Source organism: Eublepharis macularius, chromosome 3, assembly GCF_028583425.1.
Source record: "Eublepharis macularius isolate TG4126 chromosome 3, MPM_Emac_v1.0, whole genome shotgun sequence".
In the NCBI taxonomy this organism is placed as follows: domain Eukaryota; kingdom Metazoa; phylum Chordata; class Lepidosauria; order Squamata; family Eublepharidae; genus Eublepharis; species Eublepharis macularius.
This window is the reverse complement of record NC_072792.1, coordinates 152,692,233-152,704,446: the sequence shown is the minus strand read 5'-3', so window position 1 is coordinate 152,704,446 and position 12,214 is coordinate 152,692,233. Positions and strand designations below refer to the sequence as shown.

The 12,214-nt window shown below is 37.3% G+C and overlaps 1 protein-coding gene across 2 annotated transcripts in view; it reads left to right on the top strand.

The window, feature by feature from the left end:
- The window catches only part of FRY (FRY microtubule binding protein), a 255,784-nt gene that overhangs the window by 105,827 nt on the left and 137,743 nt on the right, over positions 1 to 12,214 (top strand). For both annotated transcript variants that reach the window (XM_054973031.1, XM_054973032.1), the window contains exons 4-11: positions 913 to 1,052; positions 2,021 to 2,111; positions 3,063 to 3,142; positions 4,087 to 4,167; positions 5,358 to 5,526; positions 8,341 to 8,433; positions 8,525 to 8,623; positions 11,941 to 12,042. In XM_054973031.1, the coding sequence (XP_054829006.1) occupies positions 913 to 1,052; positions 2,021 to 2,111; positions 3,063 to 3,142; positions 4,087 to 4,167; positions 5,358 to 5,526; positions 8,341 to 8,433; positions 8,525 to 8,623; positions 11,941 to 12,042 (855 nt within the window). The remainder of the gene's footprint in view (positions 1 to 912; positions 1,053 to 2,020; positions 2,112 to 3,062; positions 3,143 to 4,086; positions 4,168 to 5,357; positions 5,527 to 8,340; positions 8,434 to 8,524; positions 8,624 to 11,940; positions 12,043 to 12,214) is intronic.

Below are 12,214 nucleotides of genomic sequence, written 5' to 3'. Positions count from 1 at the left end.
AAGATTTGCTTAAACATAATACTAGCTTAGATTGGAATAAATTCCCCCTTAATGGTAAAGTCGCTTATCTCTTCTATTTTAAACATCACATTTTAATAGTTCTCATACTGCCACAGTTCTCCCTTCACATCCCATTTTTTTTCTAAATATTGTTTCAATTTCCCCCAATCAGCAATAAATTGTCCTGGATCAAGATCTTTAAGTTTTCTTGTCATTTTGTCCATCTCCGCCATGTACAGCAATTTGTAAATCCAATCTTCTATAGTTGGTATTTCTTGCGCAGTTTCCTTTTAGAAGACACTCAGAGCTCAGTGACTTATGCTGTGGCCAGATTTTGTTCTTTAGCCATTAGGAAACGCAGACTCCTTTTAACTGAAAATGTGGTATAATTGCTTTTGCAATTTTTTCTTAATTCTCTTTTATCTTCATAGTTTTTATTTCATCAATTCTCCCATCACTAATGCTCTGATCTTATTGTTATGCCCTGATGTAATAACTTATTTTTTATTGCAGATTTGTTTTGTTTTACTGGCTTTTGCTGACTGAGTATTTTCATGAAGGTCCTTATATTGAGGTTAAGTGTGACTTAATTAAATGTCATATAACTACTCCAGTATATAAAGCTTTATTTGGTGGGAAATCCAAAGTATACACACAGCTTGCTTTGTTCTTGGAAAGATGGAGAACAAATAAAAACTAAAATATCCACCACCACCACCCATTTGTTTGTGTCCATATGCTGCCACTATTATTGAATCCCTTTCTCTTAGCCATTTTCTACCCACTAGTCAGAGATCGGTAGGTGTTAATTCTAGCAGTTGCAATAATTCCAACAATTGATTAAAGGGTATAGCAGATTTTTCTGGAAACAATTTCCAAACTTGTTTTTATTTGTGTTTTTCCTCCTTATAGGTAATAAGTTCAATGAGCTCCCTTTCAGAGTATTGTCTACCTTCTATTCTGCGTACTTTGTTTGACTGGTATAAAAGGCAAAATGGCATAGAAGATGAATCTCATGAATATAGACCAAGAACGAGCACTAAATCCAAAAAGTATGTCCCTGGGTACATTGTAATGATTGATAATGGCAGCCATTTCTTATGGATGCCTGCAGAAAAGGAGCTACTCTTGTGATGAAAGTTAGAACATCACACCTTGTGGTTTGTAGTGGGAGGGGGAAATCGACATCAGTAGAAGTGCACAAATATGTGACAAACTTTTACACTGGTGTTTCAAAATATATATTTTGTATGTATAGGTTCTGAAGACCTTGAGAGCCAGTTTGGTGTAGTGGTTAAGAGTGCGAGACTCTAATCTGGAGGGCTGGGTTTGATTCCCCACTCCTCCACTTGAAGCCAGCTGGGTGACCTTGGGCTAGTCACAGTTCTCTGAAGCTCTCTCAGCCCCACCCACCTCACAGGGTGTTTGTTGTGGGGATAATAATAACATACTTTGTAAACCACTCTGAGTGGGCATTAAGTTGTCCTGAAGGGAGGTATATAAATTGAATGTTATTATTATTATTTAATCTTTGATGCTTCTGTTTTGGTAATCTGATGTATTATTGCAGTATTTTGTATTTAAGGATAAAAATAAAGAAATAAAAGCAGGAGGGGGGGGCGGGGGGCGGGAGCAACTAGCCCTGAACACAGTGGTGATCCCATCTGGAGATCCTGAGTAATTTTGAGGAAAATCCAGCTAGCATACTGTGAAGGCCTCTTAAACTAGGAATAAAAAAAGGAGAAAATGAAGACAGAGTAGTCTTTTACCAAGTGAAATAGATAAGATTTGTTCTAGTTATCTCACGGCATTCCTGAACAGAATACAGCATTCTAAACTCATTGTTTATAGTGGATTTAGAAGGTTCTAACACTATTTAGGATTGTACTGTAAGACTATTAACGTTGCAACCTTTTAGACTTTCATTTATACTTTGGTTTTCTTAATCCTGAAATAAAACTGTTTGCTAAATATGTACGTAAAACAAGAAATCATTAATTTTCCTTGTTTCATTTTACAGTGACGAACAGCAGCGTGACTATTTAATGGAAAGAAGAGATTTGGCTATTGATTTTATTTTTTCTTTAGTGTTAATAGAGGTTTTAAAACAGGTATGTTATTTTTAAAAAGTTAATTGTTTACTAAGTTTTGTTCCTAAGCACATTATGAGCCAACATGAGTAGATGTGCTCTTACAGAATGGAACGTACTAATTTTTCCCTTCCTGTGGTAGCCTACTACGCTTGCGGAAATGCATCTTCTGGGGGTTGGTGGACTCTTGGGAGTAGCGTGAAGTACTATATGAATTTTGTAGATGAAAGGGGGGACATTGACATGAGTAAAAGTGCACGTCCAAGGAAATTTACAGTATAGTCCTAAACAGATGTATAACTTTCTATGCCCATGGATTCAGAAGGTTATAGAATTGTACTGTGTGCATCCAGTCCACTGAGTTGGGAAAAATGTACTTGATGTGCAAATGCTAATATTGTCCCACATTAGTTGACTATAGCAACTAGTTTTTGCAGCAGACCAATAAGATTGATGCAAAATGTGGGTCCATCATCCTGATAAGCTCTTCATCAGCCTGATTTTCTCTGGTGCCACTATTTCCTTCAGGAAGGAGAGGCTTAGCACTGCAATCCTATCCAGTTACTCCATCTAAGCCTTTTTATTTTAATGGGAATAGGCTGAAGTAACTTCATAGAATTGCAGTGTAAAAAAATTGCAAGTATGAGGATGGCTCTTTTTGCTGGTGTGCTGCAAAACTTCCGAAGTGCAAATTTCCTGATGTTTTTATTTTGATTTAAAAGCTTTCGCAGAACTTGTGTCAGATCAGAGCAGAATATTAGATCTGCTGGGAAAGAATTTCTCTGTGCTGTTGAACCATTTCTCCTTGTTGTTGAACCCATTATTGACTGTGTTGGAGGGGGCAAAATATAAGCTTGGAGTTGGCTAGTTTTTTAATTCCTTCCTCAGAACTTGGCTTCTCATTCCATTCTACTCAGTCTTACTGATTAAATACTGACCAATCAGGTATTTGCTGTTTTGTTTCTTTTTCAGATTCAGCTTCATCCTGTAATAGATGGTTTGGTACATGATGTTATTAATTTGGCTTTCAAGCACTTTAAATACAAAGAAGGGTAAGGCTTTTTCTCACTTAGAATCTCAAAGACTTAGGCAACTTTCACACACAAAAATTACTTCATTTCAGTGCTCAGTTCAATTGTGAAAAATAACACAGACTTTATTTTTAATAGGTATGAACCTTGCTAATTGCAGGCCAGTCCTAATTAGTCATGATGTCCAGTACCTAGGATTCTTAACCAGAATTGTATTGTGGTTAATAATGTGATCTTAAGTAGAGTTACATTCCATGTCCACTGGACAATGAAGATTTCTATTCTCAGTCTCAGTATGATGTGCGGAGTGAGCATTTGCATGAATTAACCAAGGTCATCATGGCTGTCATGAACAAACTTCAGTTTATTTGCAACTGAATTAAGGCTAACTCTTAACACACTGGGACTTCTCTTCTGACTAAACTGAGACTTGAGCAGAAGCATAGAGTTTACTTAAAACGGATATATAGCAAAGCTCCTGACATGTGTAAGCAGGAATTTTGGAAGAGTAGATCTCTATCTAGATAGATCTACATTGCAGATTTTAACTCCGTTTAAATGTTATGGTTTCTCCCCAAAGAATCCCATGAGGTGTTTGGTGAAGGTGCTGAGTATTCTGTTAGAGAGTTTACAGAACTACAATGCCTAGATTTCCTCTGGAGATACAGAATGGCAACTAAACCTGTATGTCATCTATCTGCTTTCCAGAAAGCATTTCTATACTGTTAAAAAGTTTGCTCTCTGGAGGATACGGCAGAGGAGAATGCTGGGATATCTTTACAAAGATGTGAGATCTTGCGAGAATATAGTGAAGAGAATATAGTGTACATGAAGAGAGTACGTGACACTCCTGCACATAATCTCTCTAAGAGTACTGAGATAATCTTAGGTCACCTTTACAATGTAATTTATTTGTGGCAATTAAAGCTCCCATACATTCTCAAACATTTGACATCTTTTGCTAGGTACCTTGGTCCTAACACTGGAAATATGCACATTGTCGCAGATCTGTATGCTGAGGTAATAGGTGTGCTAGCACAAGCAAAGTAAGTGTATTTAATAAATGGCATAATTGATATATTTTACTGTTTCTGCTCAGAAAGCTTGAATATTTCACAGAGCAGGTGTGTTTTATCCCTGAAAGAGAATGAAAGGAATAAATCAATTCACTCACGAGCAGCCTGTTTATCAGACCGTGTCTTGGCATGGAGACCTAAAGAATTGCAGACGGTAGGGAATGAGCTTCTGCATCTAGTCAAGCGATTCTAAGTAAATGTGACATGGGCTTGGGAGCTTCATTTTTTTAATTCCATTGAGGCAAGCTATGTAAAGCATTAAGGAATGGGGGCTGTTTTCATAATCCACTGAGTAATTTGGCAAAGGGAAATCCTAAAGTAATTTTTAACACCACCCGAGATAATTTCATTTTACTCAGTGCATTATAGAGCTGAAGTTGTCTACCACTACCTCTCTAGTTACCAATATTTCTTGACATATCCAATTCTGTGGATACTTAAATCCAGAGATGGGAACCATGAGCAGACAAAACAGATCTTTCTCCAAACTTGAAAAAAGCCCCAGCTTTGCAGAAAAATCTGAAATCTAAAAAGAAATATTGAGGGGGGATTAAAACTCACCAAAATAATGGAAGCAGTACCTCTTGTTCCTTCATTGTTTGTGTTTGGACTATTCTGGCTTTTTTTCAGTAACAGAAAAAAAGATGGCTTATATCCAATCACACTATTCCAAAGACTGAAATGTCTTCAGCAGTAGTTTCCACTGATTCTCCCCTTCCATTGCAGACATCCACTTTACCTGCTGTGTTGTTCCTGAGGGTCTGCTGAGCCCCTGGAGCAAAACTGGGGGGAGGGGAATGGGATGTAGCATGAGGGAGGAAGCCCTGCTTTGAAAAGACCATAGATGGTTTGGTACATGCCAGTGTCTCTATGTGCTAGAGTTGTGCTGGCAAGTGGGTTACCTCTGAGAGCTGTCTTCCAGTTGGTTGAAAACCTGATGGCCATGCACTTGATGTTGGCATTGGTTGCTCCACTCATATAATATAAAGCATAGCATGTGACTTGTTCTTTCATTACAATTACATGCCTTTCAATCCTACCATACACAGGTACTATAGAAATTCTAGTGCGAAACGTTAATTTCCACCACTGCCACACAAACCCTTCAAATTTCTAATTTTTGAGGAGGGAAAGAAAATTGCCTTTAACTTTGTTTTCAGATTTCCAGCTGTGAAGAAGAAATTTATGGCAGAGTTAAAAGAGCTGAGGCATAAAGAGCAGAGTCCTTATGTGGTTCAAAGCATTATCAGTCTAATAATGGGCATGAAATTCTTTCGCATTAAGATGTATCCAGTGGAAGATTTTGAAGCCTCTCTTCAGTTTATGCAGGTAATGTGGTCCCATTAGGCACAGGCTGTATGGACAAGCTGCAGTCTGGATGCTTTATGATCTGTGGGATTCCAGTGATTAAGTTTACTAGTAAGTGAAATGTAGTCTCAGTCTGTAAAACTGTAAAGGAAAATGGAGACAAAGAAATGTTTTACTTTTTCAGAGTGGTTGAGAAAAGACCTTGTTATTGCTGCTACCACACATAGGTTTGGTTGTCTGTAAATAGATGTGGAATAGAAGGAGATGAAGGAAATGTCATGCAATAACAAAATAACAAAAATTAACAAACCTGCATTAATGGCATTCAAACCATGGCTGTAAACTCTGGTTTACAGCTAACGATAGCTAGCAATAGTTGAAAAGTACACTGAAGGCCCCAGGTTCAGTCCCTGGCATTCTCAGTGAAAGATTTCAGATAGTCTTGCTCTGTCTGAGACCCTGGAAAATTGCTGACAATCAGAGTAGGCAATACCAGGCTGGATGGATCATTGGTCTGACTTGGTACAAGACAGTGAGGAGCCCAGAACTGAAAAGCTGCATAAAGTCCAGTAGGAAGGTCAGTAGTACTAATAATAGTAACTTCCTTTATATAGTACCTGGCATGCAAAACTAGACAGAGCTTTTGTTCTTTCCTATGTCCTTCTACCCCGTGGCAGTCAGCTGTGCCAAACAGACTGAGCTGGTACTTGGTCTTTCTGGGTTTACTGCAGATCCATTTGAAACATTGTGATTAAGTAACATCTTGCTACTATTAATGCAATGGTAAGAATTGTCACGCAGAGGTAAGGTTGTAGCAGGGTTCACTGTACAGCTCTAGGTTCAGCTTCTAGTTTATGCTATGATTTGTACTTCAGTAACAAAATCTAGTCCAAAGTACTTGGGTACAATTGTCCTCTTTGAGTACCAGACAGGAAGATGATGTGATGTTGCCAGTAACCTTAAAAGATGATTCAATGTGATTTAATAAGGCATAGATGGCTTTAAACGGGGTTTAGACAGATATAGATGAGACACTACTAGCCATGATGATTAAAGGCAGGAAACTTCTGAATACCAGTGCTAGAAAGCAGCATCAGGGGAAGACCTTGGCCTCTGTGCTCTGTTGCTGGCCGTTCAAGGCAACTAGTTAGCCATTGTGTGAAACAGGATGCTGAAATGGATGGACTACTGATCTAATCCAGCAGTCTGTGTTTATGTTCTAGAAGTTTTGTAGGTATTTTAATTTAATTTAATTTATTCAATTTATACTACGCCCTCCCCACACCAGCGGGCTCAGGGCGGATCACAACAAGGCTTAAAACACATTGCACAATTTAACCATTATTACCATTAAAAACATAAAATACTACATACCTTTTCCATTGGTACAGAACTTTCTAAATTTCTGCCTGAGAAGCCCCGATGAAGACATAAGGAGAAATCTTTTAAGGGGACAAAGGGGAACTGCATAAAAATGTACATTTTCTGTAGAACCAAGTCAGCACATGAAAGTAGAAAATAAGTGTACTACTAATTTTAATAGAGTGCTTCCCATATTCTTGTGCCCTTGTTGGCCTGTGGATAAACTTGTGATACTAAAACATTTTTTTCTTGGTCTGCTGAATATACCGTTGGATGCCTCTTAGCTGTTGAATATACAGTTGGGTGCTTCTTAGCAATTCCATTAGCCACCCTAATATTAGTCTGCTTAACTTGTAACCGTCCAAGCTGAATGCAGCCTAATAACTGTCTGTGGAGGCCAAGCTGAGGCTCAGAGAACTTCTAATGTTTGCTGTTTGCTAGCAATAATGGGGGATCATCAAACAACTGTTCAAATATGATAAATGGGCTGTTTGACATGGTGGATCACAAGTTGTGTAGATCTGATCACTATCTGTTATTTGAATGTTCAGTTATTATCCTGGGAAATTATTATTTCTAGTTCCCCTGGTATGATACAAATACCATGATATAATTCAAGTGTGTGGAGAGATGTTTCCTGATTTGTACTGGTCTTTGAAGTGGTTGTTCTCTTTTTTCCTGGTTTCTTTCTTGATTTACATTCGTGTTTTTCATGCATGATGGTGTCTCTTTACTTTTTCTACCTGTGGCTGTGTGGTACATTCCATTAATCTACTTTTAAAATGAAAACTGTGCGTGTGGTATGATGGCCTATGCTGTGATTTCTTAGACCTTTATGTAATACAATTTGGAACTCTCACAAAGATGGACAACTTGTAGTTTTTCTGTACTCTCAATCTTGTGCATTGATTCTTTTGATATACATTCTCTCTCTCTTTCTTTATCTGGGCTTATGTTTCTTCTCTATCTTTTTGTTTTTTCCATCCTTTCTCTTACCTTGCTTTTTTCTTCTTCTTAGTTTGCTTCATTCTTTTTCCTTTGCTTTACCTTCTGCTTAGAATTCTTTGTCATACTCTTATTTTCTTTTAAGAAACTTTCAAAGGCTCATCTTTTTCTTGTACCTTATCTAACCCTATTTGATTCATATTTCTCTTTCATATTTCTAAAAATGGTTTAATTGTCCTTTTCATGTGTTATGGTGATGGTAGGTGATAGTTTCTGAATTATTACTCTGAATTATTCTTAATTATTGTACTCTTCTTCCCATTTTGTGTCAGGTTTCTTCGACAGAAAGCAATTTTTTTTTTACTGTTTGTGCAGAGACTTGAAGCACTTAATAAATTTGTTGTCATCATTATCAACGTTGTTGCTTGTGTATTAATCAAAATATTTTTAAAGCTTTTTAAAAAAAAGCTTTTACATTGCATGCTGTAACAAACATGCAGACTTCTTCTCTCTTTCATTATATTTTAGGAATGTGCACATTATTTCCTTGAAGTTAAGGACAAAGATATCAAGCATGCATTAGCAGGACTTTTTGTTGAAATTCTTGTTCCGGTGGCTGCTGTAAGTTTCTGTTGTTTACATGACTATACAAATTGGATTAGAAAAGCTAACAAGAGAGAGAACTTCATATTGACTTGAGGTATCTTTCCAGGCTGTTAAAAATGAAGTGAACGTCCCCTGTTTGAGGAACTTTGTTGAAAGTCTGTATGATACAACGCTTGAGCTTTCTTCCCGAAAGAAGCACTCACTGGTTAGTAATGCTGAAGCTAAAATCCTTTGTCACAAATATCTTTAGGCAAGTCTATCTCAAAAGACTGAAATTGTTTTAGAGTACCAGTACCGTACTCAACATGCAACAATTTATTGCTTTAAATGTAGGAGATTGTTTCTTCAGAAACATAAAACATCCCATGTGTGTTAGAAATCTTTGGTTCAGGAACTGTTATCTGTAAGCAAGAAGGTTACATACTCTAGTCTATCCTGTACATGTTTAGTCTTTGTAACAAGTTTAGACCAATCAGCATTTGCCAAGTTGTTGTTTATCATATATGGAGATGTTTCTTAACTTGCTCTGTGATTGGTTAGTAAAAGACTTAGACCTCAGTGTCTATATAAGCCAGTGTATCTTGCTTCTGAGGGTCCTTGAACTTAGGTTCTTGGTAGGGTTGCCAGGTCCAGGTTGGGAAATTCCTGGAGATTTTGGGGGTGGAACCTGGAGAGGGCGGGGTTTGGGAAGGGGAGGGGCCTCATTGGGGTATGATGCCATAGAATTCACCCTTCAGAGCAGCCATTTTCTCCAGGGGAACTGGTCTCTGTTGCCTGGAGATCAGTTGTAATTCCGGGAGATCCCCAGCTATCACCTGGAGGCTGGCAACCCTAGTTCTTGGGCCTGTGCATATTAAATAAACTTTCTGTTCAGTTGCAGCTTCTTGAGTGGTAGTGATTGTTTCCAGGTTTGATCACTAGGGATAACCCAGTGTGTATCAAATTTCCATCACAATTGTATGTCCTAGAGCTTATGTTTCTGTCAGATTTAGTGATATTTTTTGTTTCTGACTTTAACAATGATTAGTATTTTATTTGTATCAGCTCTCACTCATTGTTTGAGTGATTGACATAAGGACAGGGAAAGTGAAAGGAAGTGTGTTACTCATCAATAGAAATTAACAGAGCATTTCTCAAGGATTAAGCAATATTGCTTTATAAGCACAGCAATATATGACAACCTCTTTAAAACAGAAGTGCCCTCTCCCCACTTTCTACTTAATAGAATTCTACTGCTTGTAGAAAAATTTATTGTGGCATATAAATGTATTTTTGGGAAGCAGTAGTTGAGTTGAATTAAATTAGATATGAGTCAGTTTGACATGGGATGCCTTAAGCATTTTGCCTCTTCAAGTGGGTCAGAGTAATTTTAAGTTGTGGACTCTACTAATGCATTCTGAAGTCCTGGACATCTATGAAAAAGTTATCTGTGCTGTCTGGGTGAGGCACTAATCTGTCTAGAAGAGAGTTCTAAGCACAGTTTTTATCATCATCATCATCATCATCATCATTATCATCATCATCATCTTTACCTTAAACACAAAGAGGGAGAAAGCATCCTGAATCCAGAGACAATTCAAAGAGTAGTAGGCAGCAGTACTCATTTTTTCTGCCAATCTAACCTTGTTTGTAAATACGGTGATACATATTTCTTCATAAATAATGACTAAAATACGCTGATTAAATTTTTAGAATTGGAAAATTAAGAGACCAGTTTTGTAACACTTGCATTATGTTACACTTTCATAAACAATAATATTTGACGCTACCCAGCTAGAGTTATGCACTTCTAAGTTCCAGTGATATCCAGAGAAAGATACTAATAGATACTTAATTTTTCTGTTGAAATATTTAAAAGTGTCTACTAATGGCAGCATAATGTCACTTGATTATGTTTAGATAGCATGAACGGTCATGGAGACAAAAGGGGGAAAAATTGCAAATTTTAATACTATGTGGTTTTCAAGTTGAAGTTTGTAGGATGGACATAAAAATATTAAATTAAAAATTTTAGTAAATATATTTGCATACTTGGCATAATCAATTTGCCTAATCACAGGGGAGCCCAAGGTTCAAGGAAGCACACCAAAAACTGCTACTGGGCGTAATGTATCACCATAAGGTATATTACCATTCAGACCACAAATGATGCAGTAATAATAACGATTCTTGGACTTAAATGGTCCCAACAAAATACAGTTTCAAAAATTCAAGAACAGTTCAGAAGCAATTTGGTGTAGACAGAAAGCCGCCCTGTATTCAGGCTGGCGTTTGCGAGTAATCTGTCATGTTCTGAGTTGCTTGATCACTAACGGTTGCAAAACTCCGGGTGGAAGACTGCAAACCCGTAGGAAGAAGGCTGCACCCCATAAGAAGGCGACGAGCCTTGCCGGCTTATTTTCTGCACTCGTTTCAGACTTGTCTCTTTCCTCAGGCCATTACACAATTATCGCCCGTAATATTAAATAGAATTTCATAATCTATAGAGAAGCAATATCTGTTGCATCGGGATCAATTTGCCTGCCAAATTTGGTTTTTGAAAGGGTTTGGAATTTTTGCTGGGTGAGGATTGAAGTGAGGAACTGAAACAAGGGAAGTTATAGTGGGAAGAGGTGATCAAGAAAGTTATGATGCAAGCACTGCAGTTTAGCATGTTTTTGATACATTTCAGTTACCTTTTGCTTCCATTGTCTAGTAAAACCCAAGCCTAATAGCAGCCATTTACTTCTGCAGAACCATTAATAATTCATTTAATAGATTCTGTGATTTCACTGGGATGGAGTTAGCGGAAGAACACTAAAGTACATTGGGTTGGATCCAGCGGTACAGAAGAATTCTTCCACTAGTAGAAGAGTTCCTTAAGTAATGCTTTATGTTATGGTTGTGTTCCATTGGTGGTTCATAGGATCCGGCCCACTGTGCTATTTACTTTCCACTAAAAGAGTACTTCGGTTAATGGAATCTTGATAGGGACTTTTGACACCAAACAGAAAGTAGCACATGGAGTGCAATCCAAATACTTACTTTGGTTAATACTGCTCTTCCCTTAGCCTTTGAGATCATTTTAGTATCCCTTAACCTCTGGTATCACTCTCACTATGCCAATGGATTCTGAGAAGAGCTCAGCTTTAGAAAGAAATTGACAATAGTGGATTCTTGAAGATGAACTGCTGTGGTTCTCTACAATTTAAATAAAACTTCCTTTTGAATATTACACAGACTCTCTCTCTCCTGGTGCAAAAAGTTCACCTGTGCTTCAGATATTCTGGATAGTGCTAGACAGAAGTATTTGATGTTCTAATGAAAACATCATTCTAAATTTAGACGGAGTGATCATAAAAAATCATAACAACTTCATTTTAAAATATGATATTGAGCAGTGCTTTTATGTTAGCTTATGCATTTAATGAAGCGGAGAATAGAAATGGACCTCTAATATTTACTGGGTATCTGGTGATAAATTAGTTTCCTCTTTTGTTGTCATTCAAATAATTTTTGTCGTGTTCTTTTTCTCCTATTTAGGCTTTGTATCCTCTAGTAACATGCCTGCTTTGTGTCAGTCAGAAGCAGTTCTTTTTAAACAGATGGCATATTTTCCTCAACAACTGTCTGTCCAATCTCAAAGTTAGTATCCCCTTTTTGTTATTGTTAATATTTTGTTAGCTCACAGTGTATATAGTGTGAATCTACTGCTTACTTGCTGGATATTTTTAAAGTATGTACAGCATGTTTTGTTTCTGTTAGCTCTGGACATAATTGCAAATAAGAATGTATTTGGAGAACCTGTGGATCAGTG